This window comes from Malus sylvestris, chromosome 12 (genome assembly GCF_916048215.2).
Source record: "Malus sylvestris chromosome 12, drMalSylv7.2, whole genome shotgun sequence".
Taxonomy (NCBI): Eukaryota; Viridiplantae; Streptophyta; class Magnoliopsida; order Rosales; family Rosaceae; genus Malus; species Malus sylvestris.
The window spans coordinates 25536548-25560642 of record NC_062271.1 but is presented as its reverse complement, the minus strand read 5'-3'; the positions used below and the strand labels follow the sequence as shown (position 1 = coordinate 25560642).

General features: G+C 36.3%; 3 protein-coding genes and 1 pseudogene across 4 annotated transcripts; 1 reads left to right on the top strand and 3 right to left on the bottom strand.

The window, feature by feature from the left end:
• Window positions 1–226: 226 nt before the first annotated feature.
• Window positions 227–1727, bottom strand: LOC126594311 (protein LURP-one-related 15-like). Its single transcript, XM_050260555.1, has 3 exons — window positions 1300–1727; window positions 848–1063; window positions 227–751 (listed from the first exon to the last, which is right to left on the bottom strand). Exons 1-3 carry the CDS (start codon window positions 1567–1569, stop codon window positions 605–607), a joined length of 633 nt encoding a protein of 210 aa, XP_050116512.1. The 5' UTR covers window positions 1570–1727; the 3' UTR covers window positions 227–604.
• A 4411-nt stretch (window positions 1728–6138) lies between these two features.
• On the bottom strand, window positions 6139–12368 carry LOC126594313 (uncharacterized). 2 transcript variants are annotated; one of them, XM_050260556.1, is made up of 3 exons: window positions 11955–12286; window positions 10798–10860; window positions 9720–10535 (listed from the first exon to the last, which is right to left on the bottom strand). In XM_050260556.1, the coding sequence occupies exons 1-3, from the start codon at window positions 12067–12069 to the stop codon at window positions 10384–10386; spliced, it is 330 nt and encodes a 109-aa protein (XP_050116513.1). In that variant the 5' UTR covers window positions 12070–12286; the 3' UTR covers window positions 9720–10383. The 2 variants fall into 2 exon arrangements, 1 of the variants encoding a protein (XP_050116513.1); XR_007613206.1 differs by lacking the exons at window positions 9720–10535; window positions 10798–10860 and adding an exon at window positions 6139–6370 and having other exon boundaries at window positions 11955–12368.
• A 1349-nt stretch (window positions 12369–13717) lies between these two features.
• Window positions 13718–16706, top strand: LOC126594310 (putative F-box protein At2g02030; annotated as a pseudogene).
• Window positions 16707–18301: 1595 nt separating this feature from the next.
• LOC126594380 (protein LURP-one-related 15-like) lies at window positions 18302–19996 on the bottom strand. Its single transcript, XM_050260682.1, has 3 exons — window positions 19617–19996; window positions 18669–18893; window positions 18302–18529 (listed from the first exon to the last, which is right to left on the bottom strand). The coding sequence occupies exons 1-3, from the start codon at window positions 19884–19886 to the stop codon at window positions 18383–18385; spliced, it is 642 nt and encodes a 213-aa protein (XP_050116639.1). The 5' UTR covers window positions 19887–19996; the 3' UTR covers window positions 18302–18382.
• Window positions 19997–24095: the final 4099 nt, after the last annotated feature.

Sequence of the window (24095 nt, the reverse complement as noted above, 5' to 3'; positions counted from 1 at the left end):
ACTTCTCTCGCTTAAATGCGAAAATTGTCCTAATTAACTGAGTCCACATGAAGTTTTTCTAGTTGCCTACAAGTCACTATCACTTTGCCATCCCAAATATTTATCAATGTTTCCAAAATTCATCAAGAAAATTAAGGATTCTGATACATGCAGCACTACTATGAATATAATGAAGTCATATTTGTCCGAACTAATGCATATACAATCAGCCCCCAATTACGTACTGGAGAATGCCACAACCACAAGACTTTAAAGCACCATTAACAAGTCTGTCAAATTTGTAACACATGCAGCATCACTTGAACTCTTATTAATCAGCACAAGCACACAATTGGCTATTTTACTTTTAATCAACTCATTAACTACGTAATTAAAAAGAGATTCTACTGCTAGCTTTTTATGTCATGCCTCGATCCCGAGCTATGTATAGAATCGGACATATTGATGTTGTCACATCAGTACGTATCGAACAACTTATACAAACAAAACACTAAAAATATAAATAACATAATGGTGGAGTCTCTCCCACTTATATACTTGGAGGAGGTTATTATGAATTCAGTTTTAAGTAACAAAATAAACACAAAATCTATTACCAGCTTCACTAGTCTTCCCCTTTTCGATCTTGATTAATCTCATGAAGAACCACCACCACAGCAACTATAAATCCGAAATCCACCTGAGGGTACACCGTCACTGAAAACGAATCTTGCCCTAAAACTTTGCTTTTAAGGCCGAGTTGCTTATGCATCTGGAATTCAAAAAATCTTCAATAAATTCTTCACTTACAAGAAAACATTCTTTTTCTTAAATTAATTACAAAAATACATCATGCGATTAATCTTACTTGTGCAATGATAGTGTTCTCTCTGGTGTATACAGTGCATGATCTTTCCTTAAAACTTCCTTTGACCTTGAAATCATGGGTGTCTTCTTTTGTGTTAGAAGCCAAGAACACATCTAATTCAGTCTTCAATTGAACAACCCCCGACTTTTTGGCACTGAAAAGTAGATCTTTGCTATCTCCTTTGTATACTTGCCATCTCCTATGAGTCGTCAGTATCTTCACAAAATTTAACGGTCAAAATGATCGAAATCAAATATCGACGACATATCAATCATTTATCAACGACACAACGATCATGTAACGACGACATGCTAAAAAGGATCATTTTAGCAATCAAATATCAAAACTTGATCAGTTAAGCCAAAAATACAAATTAAAAGACACCAAAAATTTAAAACAAGGATTACCCTCAATACCAAAAAAGAATATAAGGGAATTGTATCAGCTTGTACCTTTTGTCGAAATGTGACAATAGGAGTACCGGCGCTGTCAACTAATACGCGTTTATCATGGAGGCTGAAAACGGAACCCTTAACGCTGAACATGATGTCGCCATTAACATCAGAGACGGCGAAGGAACCCTCCTTAAGGGTCATGAGCTTCTCGCTAATGACTAGATCCACGGGGTACGGTGCTAGGAACTGTGAGCTGACCACAACCACAGGGTTCGACAGAGGCGGAGCGCTTGGTCCAGCTGAAGGTACAGGCACGGAAAACGACATCGTATTGTGTTATCAAACACTGGCTCGCACAAGAGATTGGTACATCAAAGATCGAAATGTCGTTTGCAGTTGATGATTTTTTCAAGTTCTTTGACTTGTTCAAAGTTCAATGCTTCTGATTGGATCTGTTTGTCAATTTTAATTTACATTTACTATCATAAGGTTTCCTACTTTTTAGTGTTTCTGAAATTCTAGTCCAAATAAATTGCCAGCTCCTTTAATTTTCAGTGACTTTTAAAGGATGTTGAAGGATTCCAAGTAACAAAAAATATGTGTTGAAAACCTATTATTAGATGGTTCTTATAATTTCTGACAAAGAAAATGCCTCTTTACCACACACAAAACATGCCTGTTACATTGTTGTTAGTATACAAGGAGTTTTTACAAAGAAATGTTGGAGAAACAAATATAAGTTAGATCAGTTAGTTACAGCAATGTGTTCACCATCTTACATTCGAGTTAGGATTAAATTCGGCCCCTAATGGACTATAATGATTTAAAATAGGATTGTCTTATGATAGAAAAAAAAAAGATATATCGACAATACCAGAAATTGAAGGTTCGTTTTTCTTTTACTTTCTTTTTTATTTTCTAGTTTCTAATGTATTTTTTTGGGCCTTCATTAAAATAGCAAAGAGGGGATGCCGCCCAAGCCCAACGAAATGAGAACATGTAAGAGGGTGGGAGCGTCCATATAGTCTCCCCAACCTCAAATTAGAAACCCCAACTCTTCTTTCTTGCAATGAAGACTAGGGCAAGAAAATGTCAGAGGCGTCGACGTCAGGAGCCAACATTTCTGAAGGTATCATGGACGGATGGATGGAAGCAGTCCGAGGGGACTACGTTGTTCCTGAAGGATTCGGACCACAAAAAAGACATAGATCGATGGAAGTGATCACGTTATTGGACAACGTTCCTGTAGGAATCATGCACGACATCCTGCTGAGGTCCTAATCATATCACCAGAGTGTGCAAGTCATGGAGGTCTCATGTCCAAAGCTCTGCCTTGTTTCACACCCACCTCCACGCAACACTGTTCGATCCGACAATGAAAAATGACGATGTTCAACAACTCCTCCTACCGAGTAGTTCTGGAGATGAGTCCGGAAGACAAGACGCTTACTCGTTGCATTTGGATAACAGCGATTGATTCAGTGAGTATTCTGAGCTTACAAATCCATTTGCAGCTTACAGGAAAATTATGTCACGCACCCGTGCTATTACTACTACTCCTCTTTTACGTACCCAAAGAAGAAAAAGAACCAATTGAATATTTTGATTTAGAAGATACCGCTAGTAATACTTTTACACCTAAAGAAACAATAGAAGATTTTTGCTTGTAATATTCTTATTCAGAAGATGCTTCTAATTCGTCTATTTCACCCCAAGATTATGATGCGTGCATCAAATTGGTCGGAACTTGTAACGGGCTCGTGTGCCTATAGGAACCCTATAATTCGAAAGTTTATAGTTTTGTCTCCGCTTAGTTTTACCTTAACCAGGGACCTTGAGCACAGAGAACATTATGGTTCGTTTAGAAGTGTTTTTAAAATGACTAAAAACGTTTTTGGTGAAATTGATTTTGAGTTCCAGAAGCACTTTAAGTGCTTTTTGGAAGAAGCATTAGATATGTGCTTCTTGTAATAAGCACTTAAAAGTGATTTTCTAAGATCCACTTGGATTTTTACTAAGGATTGGTTTAAAAAACATTTCCCCAAAAACCATTTCAGTCATTTTCAAAGTACTTCTAAATGTATGGGAAATCAATGGTTGAATGATAACTTGGTTGTATACAATGAAACATGAATAAAAGTCAATAGCTGAATGACAGCTTGATTATATATAATGAAAAATGTATTTGATTCTATTGATAATGATGTTGTGCTATGACGTTTCTAAACTATGAGAACATGTTGTTGCCAATTATCAATGAAAGTATATTTAGTTTTTGGAAATTTCTTGTTCGTGCCTATATTATTGTAAATTTTTGGCTCCGCCATTGCATGCAAAGTTGAGATTTGGTCTTCAGCTCAGGGCTCCTCGAGTAGTCTGAATGCTGCTGTTATTCCTTAAAAGGTTTCTCGCCTGGAGCTAGTACTCATGGTCGACAAGCTTTTGTCAATGGTTCCCTTCATTAAATTCATTCCCATGATTGCATTGGAACATTTGATATGTCGACCGAGTTGTTTGGCAAGATTGTGATGCCTGAAATAGCTTTGGTAAGGAAGAGGACGCTAAGAAACAACGGTGGAGTGATGGGAAAGATTTGGTATTTTTCAAGTTACAGAGAGTCCCTTGCCTTTATTAGAAAGATGCAGATTTTGGGTCGAGTTTAGTGTTAACGTGTGCTTTTAGGAAGATTGGTGAACTAGGACACTCATGGAATGATGGAAAATGTAGATATCGCATGATGGATCCAAAAACCCCAAAGTGCAGACTCGTTTGGAAGTGTTTTTAAAATGATTGAAATTGCTTTTAGAGAAAATATTTATTGATTCCAAAAACACTTGAAGTGCTTCTTGTCAGTTATGTGTTGCTAACTGGTGCTTCTATAGGAAGCAAATAACTAGTGTTTTTTCATGATTTTCTTGCATTTTTACTAAGGATTGGTTTCAAAAACATTTTCATCAAAAACGCTTTCGCATTTTAAAAGGATCTCCAAACGAGATTGATTTTCAAACTAACTGGGTATTGTTGTGTCTACCACAACATGGATTACTTTGTATAGAGTCTTAAGGCTTTCATAGTTGTGCTAAGTTGCTATGGAAATTTTCCCAGTTTTCAGCATTTGCTGCAGTTCCGAGTATTGTTGCAGCAGATATGCAACTACAAAGACTTTTTAAAGGTATTACAGTTTGAAGGTGGATTCAGTCATTAATAGATGACCAAATGCTTAGTGTTATACAGATTGCAGTTATAAGCCTAACATTGTGCATTGCTTCATTCATATCTTGTTGAAGCTTTATGTGTTTTTTGGTTTCATGACAGTGATTTTGGAGATATTGGTTAAATATTAGAATATTATGCCCACTAGATCATGGATATGAACTCATGACAGAAGTTGGTGAACTGCAAGTTGATCCAACACCTTTAATGTGTGACAGGGAATCCTAAGTTTCATAAAAAAAATAAAATAAAAAAAAAAATAAAAAAGCACACTAAAAGAAAGTATCATTTCATGGATGCATTGAGTTGTATCGCAGAATTGAAGATCAAGAGGCTGACTGCCAAAGGAAAGGTTCATCTACCTCAGCGGTATTCTTGAAGTCAAACCTAGAAACAATTTAAAGGAGAGTGTTGAGACCTAAATGGTTTCTGGACTCGGGAAGAAGTGGAATCAACAGCATCATCAACCAAGGAAGCCAACGGCTAGTTTTTGTTTTAATTGCAACGGGTAGTTTAGGTAGCCTCAATGAAAGGCCAGGATCGAGTCTGTACAATTGAGTTGATGAGCTATTTGTATGCTAGCTTCATTGGAGATAAGCTCTTACTGATCCTCTGAGAAATTCTCTGAGTTTTTAACTTCCATTTTCGTTGACAAACTTTCCCTTATATATCAAAGAAAGATACAAAATTTAATAAAACATTATCTTCTACCTCTTTAATGAAAACATCATCTTCTGCCTCCAATGGAAACGACATCGTCTACCATTTTAATAGAAACATCATCTTTTATCTCTTCGATGAAAATGTAATCTTCTAAGTCCATCTTCGTGTTGCTTTCGAATGAAAGGAGATGAAAGGATGAGTTAGGGCTTAAGTTACATAAATACTTTTTTATTTAATAAAATAATTGCGTCCAACCTTTTTATTTTATTTTTAAAGATTAATATTATTGTACAATAGTTTGTAGTTCAGTTAGTTAAGAGCATTCACCCATGCACTTGAGTCTCATGTTTGAATCATTCTCTCCACAATTTGGTGTAAATTATCTTGTCGTTTGTTAAAATAAATAATAATATTATTATAACATATTTTTAAAATTCTTATCTGTCATTTTACAAAGAAGCAAACTTCTAATTAAATTTTTTATTAAAATGTGTGTGGAAGATAAGACAATGGACAAACTAAATTGAGGTGATAAAAGGGGGAATTGTTCTCTTTGGACTAGTGGGTATGAAGCGGATGCAATCACTTATAAAACAAAACGAATTGATTGACCGTCTTGTTTGTTTTGCTGTCTCAAGTTCCGATTTTATTCGTGGTTTGAAGAACTACCTGATATTATCACGGATGTTTTGATTTCTAATTGTATTTCCCGGGATTGGTGAGGAGGCTCAACTTTTTGTACTGATCTCATTTTGAAATGAATGAATATTGTTGCTTTCACCAAAAATAAAAAATAAAAAAGCTCTTCAAAGGGTATTTCCTGTAAATTGAAACATATTCAATCGCGGCATCGGGCAGAAAACAAAAGTGAGAAAGGAAAAGAAAAATCAGATGACGTTTTGTTTTGACTGTTGTGTTCTTGAAACATGCTAGATTGCGTTATAAATTTGGAGTAATTAGCATTATTCTTATTTAATTGGGTTTTGGATTCTTTTGTAACAAAACGAAAAAGAAAAATGAAAAAAAAAAGGAAATTACATTTAATTATTCAAGGTCAAAATAAATAATTCTTCATCGTAGAAGCATCATAATTTGTAAATTTTTATTTGTTATCATCATCTACGAATCAATGGATTTTGAGACTACGCTTCCAATGCACAATAGGCAAAACCCAATGAATGGCTCGAGTCTGTCACTATGAACACATTCTACCCATCTCAGTTGCTATGGTTGGTGTTTTGCCTGATATACCCTATAGAGAAGATCATGTCACACAGATGGTTTTTTTAGACGAAATTGCTAAAGGTGTCGCTTCGATCAAAATGACCAATAATACATGTTGTGCCAAATTCAAGGACTTGATTTTTACATTCATGAACTAATTGGCTAAAAAATCAATGCTCAATTCTAAATTTTATCCTACTAAACAAAAGTTTGGGCCGAACTAAAAGAGCTAAATGTCTCAAAGTTCAAGGCCCAAAACTCCTCTTCATACCTTGTCCTAACAAATTGACTAGAGAAGAATGAATGTAGCCTGACTTGGTACACATGTATAAATAAAAGTACTCCTCCACAAACACAAAGTACAAACCCTAACTCACCCAATCGTCTTGAGATCTTTTCCCATCTCCCTCCTTCTGAAGCAGTGTAGAACACAGGGTAATTACTATCTTTGTGCTTCATATTTTTGTTCATAATCACTTGAATCTTGAGGGTCTTTCCATCTCCTTTTCTCATTACAATACACATTTTATAAGTTGTGGGTTTTACACATTTGGGGTTTTCGTACATGGGATTCTTGATCGCCAATTTAATTTTGTTCCTAAGATTTTGTTCATCTATATATCTCTTTGTAGTACGGACGAACTAATTGCCTGGTTTATAGTTATTATAGAAACCTGATTTATCAATATCTATTGAGTTTTTAATAGATTTATTACACTAACTTTGATAATGTGTTCCCCCACAGGATCAACGAGCTCCAACATCGATTCTACATATATAAACATAATGCTCTATCAACAACCCGATGGTTTGTTTAATAATTTTAATTTCTTATTCCCAAAAAAGAATAATAATGATTTTAATTTCAGTAGTAACAAATTAACATCCTCAAAATATATTTCTTTTCTTTATGTATTGCATTGTTGTAGTTCAATATTTTCTTAAAATATATATTTATTTTTCAAAAATATCATTGGGGTCTTATAGACCACAAACTAGTTCGCCATAAGCAAACCCCATTGAGGGGCTTGATGTTGTTCATGGTAATGGCCCAGAAGCAAACCCCGTTGAGGGCCCTGTTGTTTCTGCTGATGATCCAGATGCAAACACCGTTGAGGAGGGGCCTGTTGTTCCGAAAGCAAATGTTGTCGTTGAGGTGCATGTTGTTCCTATTGATGATCTAAAAGAAATCTCCGTTGAGGGGCCTGTTGTTTCTGCTGATGGTCCAGAGCAAACGCTGTTGAGGAGGGGTTCCTGCTGATGTTTCGGAAGCAAACGCCGTTAAGGGGCCTGTTGTTCTTGCTGATGATCCAAAAGCAAACCTCGTTGAGGGGCTGTTGTTCTTGCTGATGGTCCAGATGCAAATGTTGTTGATGGGTAGGCTGCTCCTGTTTCGCCCTTGGATGGTGATGAGCGCATAATCTTTTTTTTCCACAACAGGTCAGCGAAAGAATTATTTACATCTTTTAATTAATACTTATTCCTCCAAGAGTTTAGGCCTAACGAGTATGAGATATAACCATGGTCTAAAATATCCCGATATTTCCATCGAAATTTCCGTGTTTTTGAACTACCGATATCATCGATATTTTAGACCTTACTAAGTCACTCATATATCTTACCATGCAATGTATAAAGTGAAAAATATTGTACTAATTCATTATATATAAATGATTATGGTGTGTTTAAACTTCTTTCATTAATTACTACATATTTTCTACGCTCATAATGTTTGCCAGCTTGCTATATAATCAACTTAAATCTATCATGCAATGCATTTCCTTCCAACTTTTTGTGATAAACTAATAGATAATTGACTAAATAAATATCCTGCAAAGTTTCAATAAAAAATTTCAAGTTTTTCTTACAATTTCCGTGGTTTTTAATTTTTATCGATATCAATAATATCCCGATATTTTCATCGAAATTTCCGTGTTTTTGAACTACCGATATCATCGATATTTTATACCTTGGATATAACTTTGGGTTTATTTTACGTCCTATAGGATTATAAAGGCTTATTATTTACAATTTCAATAAATACTTAATCCTCCTAGAGTTTAGGCTTGACTTATTTGAGATAAAACTTTGGGTTTATTTCATGTCCTATAGGATTGTAAAGCCTGATGAGGAGCCTAGCCGTTTGATTTCAGTGTATCAAATGATTGGACCATCGGGACATTTGATGGGAAAGTTTGACATAAGCTTGCTGAAGGATTACCATAGGCTAAAGTACGTGTTCATGATTTTGGCCATGAAAATGAGCCTCCATGAAGCTCATCGCATTCAATTTAGCATGTGGCCAGAAAGAGGAAAGAATGGATATGCAACTTTAGCATTTGTCTTCACCCGTAGACCTTTGGTTCAACTAATAGTTAAAGTTGTATACGTCTCCAAAATGTGATAACACCATACCTATGTAGTGGATTTATGTTGTGATATTTATCTATGACTCATTGTTGACAAAAATGTGTGCAATTGGTGCTGCGTTTGATGACGTAGATGAAGAAGAGCCGTTTGAGGGCAGAGATGAGGAAGAGGCGTTTGAGGATGAAGAAGAGGAAGAGATGGATGAGACTGAGGGTTGGTATGAGGATGACAATACCAGAACTAGACTTGACATTATAAGGTTCAATTTTATTTTAATATCAATTAACTTGCAATAATGCTTTTTGGTTGTTTGTTTATCTTTTTTTCTTTAACTACTAATCCATTAAACTTTGTTTTGCAGTTTTGATGATACAAAAGCTATCCCAGTCATCGAATATGTAATTGGTGTGATGAACCCAAGAGCACAACGTGTGGGTTATGTGAATGTGTAATTGGTGTGATGAACCCACTAGCGCAACATGTGGGTTATGTTTTTGGCAGACATTGTCATGTAGACGAAGTGTATTGTAGTCATGACAATGTCTGCCAAAAACATAACCCACACGTTGCGCTCGTGGGTTCATCACACCAATTACACATTTGGTGACTGGGATAACTTTTGTATCATCAAAACTGCAAAACAAAGTTTAATGGATTAGTAGTTAAAGAAAAAAGAAAAACAAACAACCAAAAAGCATTATTCCAAGTTAATTGATATTAAAATAAAATTGAACCTCATAATGTCAGGTCCAGTTCTGGTATTGTCATCCTCATACCAACCCTTAGTCTCATCTTCATCCTTAAATGGCTCTTCCTCATCTCTGCCCTCAAATGGCTCTTCCTCATCTCCGCCATCACACGCAACACTAATTGCACTAACAACACATTTTTGTCAACAATTAGTCATAGATAAATATCACAACAACATAAATCCACTACATAGGTATGGTGTTATCACATTTTGGAGACGTATACAACTTTAACTGTTAGTTGAACCAAAGGTCTACGGGTGAAGACAAGTGCTAAAATTGCATATCCATTCTTTCCTCTTTTTGGCTACATGCTAAATTGAATGCGATGAGCTCCATGGAGGCTCATTTTCATGGTCCAAATCATTAACACGTACTTTAGCCTATGGTGATCCTCCAGCAAGCTTCTGTCAAACTTTCCCATCAAATGTCTCGATGGTCCAATCATTTGATACACTGAAATCAAACGGCTAGGCTCCTCATCAGGCTTTAGAATCATATAGGACATGAAATAAACCCAAAGTTTTATCTCAAATAAGTCAAGCCTAAACTCTAGGAGGATTAAGTACTTATTGAAATTGTAAATAATAAACCTTTAGAATCCTATAGGACATAAAATAAACCCAAAGTTATATCTCATACTCGTTAGGCCTAAACTCGTGAAGGAATAAATATTAATTAAAAGATGTAAATAATACTATCGCTGACCTGTCGTGGAAAAAAAAAATATTGTGTGCTCATCACCATCCAAGGACGGAATAAGAGCAACCTGCCCATCAACAACATTTGCATCTGGACCATCAGCAGGAACAACAGCCCCTCAACGGGGTTTGCTTTTGGATTATCAGTAGGAACAACAGGCCCCTCAACGGCGTTTGCTTCTGGAACATCAACAAGAACCCCTCCTCAACAGCTTTTGCGTCTAGACCATCAGCAAGAACAACATACACCTCAACGACGACATTTGCTTCCGGAACATCAGTAGGAACAACAGGCCCCTCAACGAGGTTTGCTTTTGGGCCATCACCATGAACAACAACATGCCCCTCAACGGAGTTTGCTTCTGGGCCATCACTATGAATAGAAACAAGCCTTTCAACAGAGTTTGCTTTTGGCGAACTAGTTTGTGGTATATCAGACTCCAATGATATTTTTGAAAAATAAAATAAAATAAAAATATATTTTAAGAAAATATTAAACTCCAACAATACAATACATAAACAAAAGCAAAGAAATATATTTTGGGGATGTTAATTTGTTACTACTGAAATTAAAATTAGTATTGTTCTTTCTTGGGAATAAGCAATTAAAATTATTAAACAAACCATAAACAAACCATCGAGTTGTTGATAGAGCATTATGTTTATGTATGCAGAATCGGTGTTGGACCTCGATGATCCTGCGGGGAACACATTATCAAAGTTAGTGTAATAAATCAATTAACAACTGAATAGATAATGATAAATCAGGTTTCTATAATAAATAATAACTATAAATCAGGCAATTAGTTCGTCTGTACTACAAAGAGATATAGTTGAACAAAATCTTAGGAACAAAATTAAATTGGCGATCAAGAATCCCATTCACGAAAACCCCAAATGTGTAAAACCCACCACTTATAAAATGTGTAATGCAATGAGAAAAGGAGATGGAAAGACAATTGGGTGAGTTAGGGTTTGTACTTTGTGCTTTGTGGAGGAGTACTTGTATGGATGCATGTGTACCAAGTCAAGCTGCATTCATTCTTCTCTGATCAATTTGTTAGGACAAGGTATGAAGAGGAATTTTAGGCCTTGCACTTTGAGCCAATTAGCTCTTTTAGTTCGGGCCCAAAATTTTGTTTAGGATAATAAAATTTAGAATTGAGCATTTGTTTTTGAGCCAATTAGTTCATGAACATAAAATTGAGTCCTTGAATTTGGCACAACATGCATTATTGGTTATTTTGATCGAAGCGACACTTTTATTGTTTCGTCTAAAAACACCATATGTGTGATATGATCTTCTTTGTAGGGTATATCAGGTAAAACACCAACCATAGCTACTGAGATGGGTAGAATGTGTTCATAGCGACAAACTCGAGCCATTCATTGGGTTTTCCTATTGTGCATTAGAAGCGTAGTCTCAAAATTATGGGTGGGTTCGGTTCCATTCGGTTCGGTTTTTTTTTGTTTTGGTTTTTTCGATTTGATTTCAGCCCGGTTCGATTTTTTTAATTTTTTTTAATCTGAAGCTTGAAGAACATGCTTCCTGCATTGAGCATTCTCAGTGAGAAATCAACTTGCAACATCAATTATTAAAATTAACAAACTTGTAGTCAAATCCATGAAGCATTCCTATAATGAACACATGAATTAAAAAACCTGCAACATCAGTTATTATAAAAAATAAAATAAAAACCCACAATTTTTTTTTTCCAATTTACCCATAAAACCAAGAATTAAACCTTTAACTCCATCTTGTAGATCAAACAAAACAAAATCAAGTACATACCAGGCAAATCCCGCGGCTCACATTTGTAGAGGTCGACCTCTGGGATAATTTCTAGCTCAATGGTGCGACCATTGATTTTTCGATCTAGATAGTAAGCAACAAGCTCTTCATCCATTGCAGTACTCTCTTAGAGTGTGAGAGAGTTGAAGTTAAATAAAGAGAGAGAGAGAGAGAGAGTGTTGAAGACTCATGGGTGCCATTGCTGTACTCTCTGAGAGTGTGAGAGAGTTGAAGTTATATATATATAGAGAGAGAGAGAGAGAGAGAGAGAGAGAGAGAGAGAGAGAGAGAGAGAGAGAGAGAGAGAGAGAGAGAGATGGGAATTGGGAATTGGGAATTGGGAAAGGTGGGTTTTTCGGCTAGGGTTAAGAAAAGATGAAAGATGTGAATTGGGAAAGATAAAAGATGGGAATTGACAAGGTATTAAACATATGCTACTCTATTGGCAAGAAAAAACTTGTTGTCAAGAGAGAGAGAGAGAGAGAGAGAGAGAGAGAGAGAGAGATGGAAGTTATATATATATATATATATATAGAGAGAGAGAGAGAGAGAGAGAGAGAGAGAGAGAGAGAGAGAGAGAGAGAGAGAGATGGGAATTGGGAATTGGGAATTGGGAAAGGTGGGTTTTTCGGCTAGGGTTAAGAAAAGATGAAAGATGTGAATTGGGAAAGATAAAAGATGGGAATTGACAAGGTATTAAACATATGCTACTCTATTGGCAAGAAAAAACTTGTTGTCAAGATGGTTTAAGTTGAAGTTACTCAACCCAAGTGGGAATGGGTTCGAACCCCTTTGGGTGTAATATATTTCGATTTGGGTTTTTTGGGCCTCGGTCCGGTTTATTTTTTGTTTATGTTTACATGGCTTGAAGATCTGTACGAAATTTGATCGATATTTCTGAGTTGGCCTAATTGGATAAATGGTCCCCGTGGTCATAAGGTGTTCGGATGATAGCCCCTGTGGTAAAAAAATTCGGATTTAAACCCCTGTGGTCTAAGTCTGTTAGGATTTAAACCCCTGTGGTCTAAATCTGTTAGGATTTAAACCTTTCTGTTAAATAATGCTGATGTGGCTGCCACGTGGCTGCCAAATGGCTGCCACGTGGCAAAATAATAATTTTTAAATTTTTTTTTAAAAAAACCTGAATTAAAAAAAAAAAAAAAAAAAAAAAAAAAAACAAACAAACCGGATCTGCAAGAAGAAGAAGGAAGAGGGAGAGGGAGGAGGGCGCGAGGAGACGGCTCCGGCGAGGGGGGAGCTAGTCTCCGGCGGGAAGAAGAAGAAGAAGAAGAAGAAGAACAAGAAGAAGAAGAAGAAGAAGAAGAAGAAGTCGCGCAGGGAGACCGGCGGGAAGAAGAAGAAGAAGGAAGAAGGAGAGGGAGGAGGGTCGCGCGGGGAGAGGGCTCCGTCGGGGGGGGGGGGGGAGCTGGTCTCCGGCGGGAAGAAGAAGAAGAAGAAGGAGAAGAAGTCCGGCGGGGTGGGGGAACGGGCGGAGGGCGGAGGGCGGAGGGCGGGGGGGATTTTCTGGGTTTCTGCGTTTTTTTTTTTTTTTTTTTTTTTTTTTTTTAATTCAGGTATTTTAAAAATTATTATTTTTGCCACGTGGCATATATGTGGCAACCACGTCAGCATTATTTAACCGAAGGTCATAAATCCTAACAGACTTAGACCACAGGGGTTTAAATCCGAATTTTTTTACCACAGGGGCTATCATCCGAATACCTGTTGACCACGGGGACCATTTATCCGATTAGGCCTTCTGAGTTTTTTGTCATTGTTTTGACTGGATCTCTGGCAGATTATTTTTTTCTGAAATTTGATCGGTAAAACTTAATCGGAGTCCGTTGTTCCACCCTCTCTGGTGGATGCGGATCTGGTCCTGCGCATCGTTCCCCAATCTTCTTCCCGCTGCTGCCATTCAACCATCCTCTCAACCCCAGGTATTCCTCCTTCCCCTTCTCCTTCTCTCTCTCCGTCCTCTCTCCTTCCCTCTCTATCGTTCCCTATGTTTCCCTATCTTATCTTTCTTGCAAATTAATGTTCTTTCTTGCTTTATTTGATTGTGCAATTTAGGCTTTAATTAAAATTAGGGGTTCTCATGTTTCTCAGATCTGAAATCAGTTGGGAAATTTCTTCTAAACACGTTTGGTTCTTCTGTTCGTCCATTAATTGAAGGGTTTGTTGCTGAAAACTGCGATACATGTGGTGATTTTGTAGTTTTAGAATTTGACCTTGTTTTTTCCTGTTGCATATCAAGTTCTATGGTTGTCTTAATTTTGGGAGTAAATTGTACGAATGTTATTTTAACTTTAATTCAATTGAAAAAATAGTCTTTTAATTAAAAATTCATTATCATTGATCTATCAATTTTAATTCAACTGGAGAAATAGTTCTTCAACTTTAACTCAATTGTAGCAATGGTCTATCCAATATAACTCATTTTGACAAAATTCTAACGAAATTGATAAAAAAATACCATATCTACATGTTTTGAAGAGTTGAGGGACCCCAATTGTAGCAATGGTCATTCTAACATAACTTATTTTGACAAAATTGTGACGAAGTTGACGAAAATGACCATAGATACACATTTTGATGAGTTGAGGAATCAATGGTAATGGATTTTTAATTGAGGGATCATTGTTCCAATTTGATTAAAATTGAAGGACCATTGCTATAATTTACTCTAATTTTGGTACGTAGAAATTGGATGGAGGTGTCGAGTAAAAGGTTTCTAATTGTAGTGATTATGTTTGGGTGAAGAGCTTCTAAAGTTGAAGGTGACTACTTTGAAGGAGTCATTTATAACTCCCTATCATCAGTGACTGGTGCATTAAGGGACATGGCGGAAGCCCGAATAAGTGGTTGTGATGACCTCCGAGGACCACACAAGATTGAGCATGTGGGGAGGAGGAGAAGAGTGCAGTGGCAAACCAGCAGCTGCAGGTCTTGGCAAGCCATTTAAAACCAAATAATTAAAAGCAAGTTTTCTTATTAAGCCACGTGAGGGATACCCTTTTTAATTAAAAAAAAGGTATAGAGTCTATTCTCTTAGATCTCTACCAATCTCAATTTAAATTTCTGTTTTCCTCTAACCCCACTCAACTTATTCCCAGGCCACTACAAGCTACTACACGCTCCATATATATTTTTTAAAATTGATGTGCATTGGATGAAAATTTTAAGTTTATAATAGATTATAGTTATTGTCTGTTATGATTTTTGATATTGTTTGAATCATGTGTTGGGTAGTTCATATATATTTTTTAGCTTCATCAATTGGTATGGTTTTTTTGTTTTGATTAATTGATGTGTAGAACTAGAAGTATGGAACAATATTACAAGTGAAAATCATCATCGATTAGTTTAGACAATACTCTTCCAAATAGATCAACTCCAATTTTAAATAGTTTCAATCCTATTCTGAATAGTTCAACTCCAATTTTGAATAGTTCCAAATCATCATTCATCTATATTTTTTCTTCTTATATTAACAATGAAACAATCATGACGCATTCTTAGAGTATGAAACCTTGTCGTTCTTTTATTAACAATGAAACTATCACGACACGTTTTTAGAATATGAAACATCACAAATTTAGTCGTTGTAGTTTGTAATGTTGTTTGTTCAAAGATTGTGAATGAAAAGTTGGTAGTTGATCGTTTAATTTTTCAATGTTATTTTCGTCAGAACTTTTATATTGGGACCACCCGATATTAGAATCCTGAATTTGCCACTGCTAATCATGTAACTTTATGAGATGCATTTTCTAATTCCTTCTTTATAACTTTTTGTGATTAATTTCTTCTTCATTTTGCCTAAATGTCTTAGAATTTGGAAGTCCCTCAGTAAACATTCCCTTATTGGTTGCCATTGTATTTTCATTACAGAACCAATGTCAGTGGACAACGTTGAAGGATCCAGATCAAAAAGAAAATGGACGGAAGCAATCTCAGTGGATGATGTTCCTAAAAAAATCATACCACACAAAAGACAAAGATATGAGCAAGTTTTTCCTGAAGACATTGAGCACGAAATCCTGCTGAGGTTGCCCGCCAGATCTCTTACCAAGTTCACTGGGATGTGCAAGTCATGGAGGTATCTGATCCGAAGCCGTAAATTCATTCACGCCCACCTATACCGTTCAATCATCCAACCAAACAGCCAGAACGACGGTGGTCAGCTCCTCATACATTGTTCGGACAAGAGGGATGGCACTCCGAATTCAACTAGTGTGTATTTCAACCTTACGAAACTATTATTTGTAGCTTACGTTGAAGTTAATAGACCTAGTACTAGCACTGCTCCTCTCCCCCAACCCCAAGGTGATAATAAAGCGATGGATTCAGATGTAAAACGTCGGTGTTGTGAGTTGGTCGGAATTTGCAACGGGCTGGTGTGCCTCCTTATTGACAAAACCAGAATATTACTTTGGAACCCTTGGATTAGAAAGTTTGAGATTTTGCCTCCGCCCGGTGTTACCTTAAAAAGTAACAAGGACTCTAAGGTTCGGAGAAGTGAAGCATATGCCCTTGGCTTCGATTTGTGTAACAATGACTATAAGGTTCTGAGAACTGTGAGTTATAGTACAATTACCAGATTGTCATGCAAATTTGAGATTTGGTCCTTAGCTAGGGGCTCCTGGAAGAGTCTCAGAGGTCCGGTTATTCCTAGAGACTTCTCGCCCGGAATTTTTACTTATGATGAAAGTCATGCTTTTGTAAACGGTGCTCTGCATTGGATTCATAGACTCTTTTGACGAGAAGTTGATCGTGTCATTTGATATGTCCACTGAACTATTTGGCAAGATTGCAATGCCGAAAGCAGTTTTCAGGAGGCCGACGAGCTGTACACCGGGACCTCAAATGTTAAAACAAATTTGCCATGTTTCAAGTTACAAGGAGTCCCTTGCTTTTTTCGAGAAGCACGAGAGTATGGGACCAGATATTTTTGTTCGTTATGACATGTGGGAGATGAAAGAGTACGGTGTTGCTGAATCGTGGGCAAAAATATTAACTATATCTCGGGAATCAGAACTTGTGCACAGGCCGCTTGTTTTCAGGAGGAGGGGTGAAAGTACTGTTGGAATCGTCGTCTGTTTTTTATGGAAGTTTGAGATATCACTCGATGGACCCTGATACGAAACAGTCTTAACGATTTTCAAATCAATGGGTTCCGCGCCTCGTCTTACTTGACCAACCAAATGCTATTTCGTACTAGTACATGTTGGATTGTTCTGAATTTGCATTGTTTGTGATTTATTCCATTTATAACCATGTAATGGTTATTTAAATTTTGCTCTTACATGTGTAGAATTCAATGGTTTCATGATGGGCATATTCTTTTAGTTGTGACCCTTGATTCGCCTTTGCTGTTTATCCAAGGAGTGAAACAAATGGTGCGCATGAGGTGAATAAGTGTACATAAAACTTATCTGACCCAACACGTACTCCAGCATAAGGCAAGTTGGAGTGGTGACGTCACTTAACCGACTCATCAAGCCATTGGAATTCTCCACCATGGGCTCATTTGAAAGTACTGTTCTAAAAATTTTCGCCTTGATGCTAGGCGGTTGGTCACCGTCCCGATTAACGTCTAGCCATTTGAAAATTAAGAAAAGGCGCATAGACCTACTGAGGTACCCGCCTAGACCGTCTAGGCACTCGCCTAGCCCGCCAAGATCCACCTAGGCACCCACCTAGGTTGCGACTCACTTAGACAGAAAATAGATAACTTTCATTTTGCATTTTATTTTTTTAATAAATTGTAAGAGATATGTTGAATACTTAAATGAACACACATTATATGCTTGTTTCCTATGTTTTCATTATGTTCCAATAGCTTATAATATATATGTCATACTATTTTGTAGTTTATGATGAAATTATATATATTTTAAGTATAAATAGACATTTATTTACACGAAATATAATAGATTTAATTAAATCCGCCTAGTCTGCCTAGACCTTGCCTAAGCACTAGGCCCCAGCCCGCCGCCCGACTAGCGTCTAGTGTCTTTTAAAACCCTGTTTGAAAGTGATTTAAAATGACTTTTAGTGTTTTTAGTGAAAATATTTTTGAAACCAATTATTAATAAAATTCCAAGGGACACTAGAAAAAGCACATATCTTGAGTGCTTTTGAAACCTAGAACTAATTTTACAGAAACGTTTTTAGTCATTTCAAAAGTACTTCTGAACGAGTTGTAATTGATTGACTAGTGAACTAACAATTGCACCGCGAATTTTGAAAGATAATAGCACTAAATTAGGAGAGATCCAAATCATCACTCATTCATAAGTTTTTTTTTTTTTTTTTTTTTTTTTTTTCAGAAAACACAATAGAAATAGTCATCACAACAGACATCAATTTATTCATTAACTTGTAAATTTGAACTTAATTGTAATTAAGAAGCATCGTGATCGGCTTCAGTCTAGCCCGCTTCTGTCCATATTAATCTCATGAAGAATGACCACAACAGCGACTATGAAGGCGTAATCGACATTAGGGTACACCGTCACTCCAAATGCATCTCTTCCAAAGAAATGGCTCTTGATGTCATGCTTCTTATGCATCTGCATTCAACAATAAGAACGCATGCACGCGTTAGAATCATGCGTATGCATCATATAAATATATCATTGTACCGCCTCAGTAATCAAGCAAACACAATATTGAAGCACGAAATTGATGAATGATCAGTAAAATTCTTACTTGAGCAATGATGGTGTTGTCTCCAGTGTATATGGTGCAAGATCTCTCCCCCCAACTTCCTTTGACCTTGAAATCATAGTTGTCTTCTTTTGTGTTACCGGCCAGGAACACATCTAATTCAGTCTTGAACTGCAAAAGAGATGCCTTCTTGGCACTGAAAAGTAGATCTTTGGAGTCTGAGCTCTCTCCTCTATATACTTGCCATCTCCTATGTGCCGTCATTATCTTAACCAACAAAAAAGAATCCGTTTAATATAAGCAATCCAACAAGTAAGTTAGTGCAACACGACAAGTTTCATTTACTAAAATTACCGAAATTAGCAAAAGAAAAGAAAAATGAATCAACGTCATCGTCAACGTCTTATTATTAAGATTTGATTATTGTATTACCATGAGATGTCCAAAGACTCCCATGCCTTTGTCTTGGTTGAACTGACCCAACCGGAGACTTCATCTTCTTAATTTAGGAATTATCCTTGGGAAGAGGCCAAATTACAATCACACTTATGTAATCTACTTGAATTTTCACTTTCGTACCTATAATTATTTTATAGGAAAACTAATTAAAAAAGTTTGAAAACTTTGAGTTTTAACGATAAGAACAAGATAAAAGGTAAAGTGAATAGTACCATGATTGGCTTTTTAGTATAAAAATATTATTTTTCGTTAAAGTAAACAGTACCAATAACTTTTCGTCAAAGTTCCCTTATTTTATTGCATATTTTACTTTTATTTTGTTCAAATTCGTCAATTATGGCACAATTTTGAACTTAAAAACTTGTTGAACTTCGATTTTTTATTTAAAAAAAAAGGTAAGAAATTTGTTCAAGTCTGTCAACTAAGTTGATTTTTTCCATCCACTTTTGGAAAGAAAATGTTGAACTTCAAATTTTTTTGAAGAAAAGGTAAGAAATTATAGAAAGATGCATGGTATAACTGGTAGGGTACCTTTTGTCGGAAAGAGACGATTGGATTACCGGCGTTGTCGACCAACACGCGGCGGTCGTGAAGGCTGAAAAGTGAGCCTTTGATGTTGAACATGAGGTTGCCGTTGACATCGGACACAGTAAACGCACCCTCCTTGATGGTCATCATCTTCTCCGTGATCACCAGGTCCACCGGGTACGCTGCGAGGAACTGCGGGCTCACCACCGTCACTGGGTTCGCCAATGGCTGTGCGCTCGGCCCTGCCGCCGGCACCGGTACAGCATAAGACATGTCGTTGATTAATTAGTCAGAGAAACTCTCAAGCAATGATGATCAGTTAGACTTGGAAATATTTCTGTTTGTTTTTGGAATAGGGTCGTGATCGGATTGGGGTATTTATTGGTGATGGATGAGAAGTTTGTGATTTAAATTGGGGTCGGATGGTGTTTCGTTGAAAATTATGAGATGGGTTGACTCGGTGAGATGGTGCGCGGGAATCAATCGGTGGTGACCGATTAAGAAAAGACGGACGCACCGAGTAAAAGTCGATACCGCGTCACAGTGCGTGGTGGGAAGAATACGACACCGCGTGCGATAATCTTTAGTAAGGAATCTCTTTACCTAGAGGCTTGATTATCTTTAAAAGAGATGTTTAAAATATCACATAAACATATAACAGTAATAAATGACGTAGTAGTTAGTCCAACCGAAATGTCAACACTGATATGGAAAAGAAGGCTAAGCTGACATGGACAAAGAGATGCCAAATTTGAAATTGGCTTCAAGTATGCTTTTTGCTATTTCTAAAGGCATTTCACTTGTCTTACCTTAAATGCTATCATATTTAAGTATTATTGTATTATATTTAAATCAACAACAATCAAACTTTTATTATTTTTGTTTAAAAAAACATAAATGAAACAATAAATTTTGGCATATGGAGTGGAAAAAAAATATTGATAATATGTCAAATTACCAAGTCAACCATCAAATTGAAATTTGACATTTTGAATGATATTTCATTAGGAGATGCACTTAGATATAAAACATTGGGGGACGGCTTATTGTTGGAAAACAAATTTTGTTTATTGGCACGTTTTTGTTCGTAGATGTTTTCTAATCTAGTATTAGGGCGTCGGCCCCTGAAGGTGGTCTTCTTAGACGGCCGCCAGGGTTCCCAAATCTGGAGAAGCATTTGTAATGTTTAATTGTTTTATATGATTAATTGAATAAAAACAATAAACCTGCTTTGTATGTGAAAGTTAAAACGTTAAATGACTCAAACTTATTTTTATTAACTTGAAAAACAGACTTACTTACTTTTTTGGTCGCACTCCCTATATTGTCATACACCAAACTCTAGACGACTAAACTCTATGTCCGTTATCGCATCCCAAAACAAACACCAGAGTGCATTTTTACTCACCAACATTTAGTATGATGTATGTTCACCATCTTATTTATCACTGTTAAATGAGTTTTAATTTTGAGATTTGTTCCTATCTACTACACGAATCTCGAAATTCAAACTCATCTAAAGATAATAAAAATTGTGGTGAGCAAAAATGCTCCAAATTCTAAAAACCTTGCTTATTACAATCGGTTCCCTTCTCAAATAGACAAAACACCGAAATTATCATTTCTAGACTCTTGCCTGCAAATTGAAAAGGTAATGAAAAGAGAATTTTATCTTTATTTTTATTTTTATTTTATTTTATAGCTTTCCTTTATCAGTTATTGGGAACTTTTTTCTCTGGTATGATAATGGTCCTATAGTTTGATATTATTATTGCATTTGCTACTTTTTAATGTTTGAAATTATTATTGTGTTTGCTACATTTTAAGGATACTTGATGTAGAAAAAAAAACTTTTCATGTATTTATCGAATTCTTTCTATACATATCAATGTATAAAGAGTTGCAGAGAACTTTAGGATCCTACTTTGAAGACTTGTCTATGGCCCCCAAGTTCTCAAGCGGGCCATCTAGAATAGATAGTTTTAAGTGTTGAATTGCTCTAGTGGTTAACGTTTTTTCTTTAATTCAATGCGTTTCGGGTTTCAACTATCTCCTTTGTGCAGATTAGTATAGAATATCGTTTGTACTAAAAATGTAGAAAAGATAGTCACTCAAGAGTCTTTTCTAGGCTCCTTGAGTGATGTTCGAACAACCAAACGTATGTTTGAACTTAATATATACTAAGTTATAAGTTATAACATATGTGAATTGGTATTACGAAGTAACAATGTGCCAACAAAAAACTAAACTCTGAAAAACTTATTTGCTTTTCAAGAAATCACTTCTTGGAAGAGGAAGACCCTAACACGAAAACAATGCACCACAAAAAAAATGATATTTATATGGCATAAGAATGATTTTTTTTAGGGGATGTGATATTCACATACCTATTTTTACTTTTCACACATCCCTTATTAATTTATGTCATTTATTTATTTTTAATTCATTCGATCCAACGGTAGAAAATTAAAAATGTGTGTGAAAAGTAAAAAAGGGATGTGTGGATAGCACACCTATTTCTTGAATGATATTAAATATTAACATTTTAATTGATAATTGAAGGAAGTTGAGTTTTCACCATAAAATTAATTGACAATATGAAAAGTAGTCAATTTACTTATAAGACATCGTAGATCCCTCCCTTCTCCGAATTAGAATTGATACGCTTAACACGCTCCCTCACGTGTGACAAATTTTCAAGCCTAACACATCATTCTCTAACAAACACATGAACAACACAAACGGGATAATGTAGAGTATGTATGCCCGTTGGCCTTCACACGTGATACAATTTGCTCTAATACCATTAAGAAGTTGCAGTTCCAGATGAACAACCTGCTATGGTACTATCAATGGTTTCATAACTACTATAAAATTGGTCAACGATGGTTGAGTCACCAGCGTATATGTCACAAGAACTTGCAGACCAACTTTCTAACTTCGGCTGTTTTATTTGCCAAGAAAATATCTAGTTTGTTTCACTAGATTTTGTGCTATCCCCTCTGAAAACTTGCCATCTTTTATGTGCAGAGATTATATAAGTACACAAATGAATAAGATAGTGCAGTACAGTACTATAAGTATAAATAAGAGACTTGTTAAAACGTCACTTGCTATTTGCGATAAAAAAAATTCCCTACAATTATCTCTTCGTTTGTAAAGTGACGATAGTATATGTCCAGCGGTGTCGTAGAAGACTCGTTGGTGATGAAGGCCTAGATATGCTCCGGTTTTCACTTTGAAGATTTAATGCTACCATTGACAGGAAAGTTGTCAACTTTTGAGACAATTGCAATGTTGACAGGTTGGGGCTGCAGAAGTGATGGATGATGATCGCAACGTGGAACTAGGGATTACTGCTTGTGCCATTATCACATAAGAGAAATTTGGGCTGAGTAGTGAACACCATGACACAATTGGAGGCTTTCCTAATACATCTATGAAAATTGGAAAGAGATCAAGGCATTACAATTTACAAGTACATGGAAATTAGAGAGCCAACGAGCAACATATGGTGTGGAGGAAATAGGAACATTGAGTCGCTATTAGTGCAATCCTTTCTTATTTTTCACACATCTTTCTAATTTTTGGCCGTCAAATCGGATGAATTGAAGAAAATTAAAAGACATAAATTAATAAGGGATGTGTGAGAAGTAAAAAAATGTGTGGATATCACACCCCTAGATCAAATCATTGTTACATGAAAAATGTTAACGATATCACGTTCTTATATTACATTAGCGTAGTATCTGACAAGTGGTGCATACATGCCATGTCAATTAATGAACTTGTTTGATTGAATGTTGGTTGTGTTGATTTGTATTAGGATTCCTACAATTGTGGGATTCCTACCATATTTAGTTTCCTATTTTTAGGATGTAATTATTCTTTCCTTTATTCTGATAGGATCGTATATGATTGTATATGTTGATGCACAAAATCGGAAGGTCTTGGAACAACGTAAATCCGACCGTGAATCATGCAAACGCCCAAGAACACAAAGATGTATCGTGGTTCACCCCAATGTTTGGGCTACGTCCACACTGATGTTGATTGTATTTCTCTGTAACTGTATGTATGGATTGCAAGCTCAAGGGGAGTCCCCATGAGGAAGAGAGTGTTGTCTCTGAGTTGTTTGAGACTTGTATGTTTTAGGGGTATCCTAGAGTCTGATTTGTGAAGGGGTAAGAGTCCCCTTTTATAGAATAAGGGGATCCTCCTTTTACATAATTATGGGCTAGGTGATGAGGCCCAAATGTTGAGGCCCAATGTGTCAATGTCTGAGGCCCAATATGTTTGGTACCAACAGTAGTCCCCAAAGTCTTCAGTCATGAGAGTCTTTTGGCTGGAGACTTCAAATCCAATCCATGTACGGGTCGAAGTGGCTAGATGTTTTGAACCAGTACTCAACATAAAGCAATACTCGGCTAGAGGTATCACATGTTACAAGACTGCTCAGCTGGAGGCGATGCTCGTTGCAAA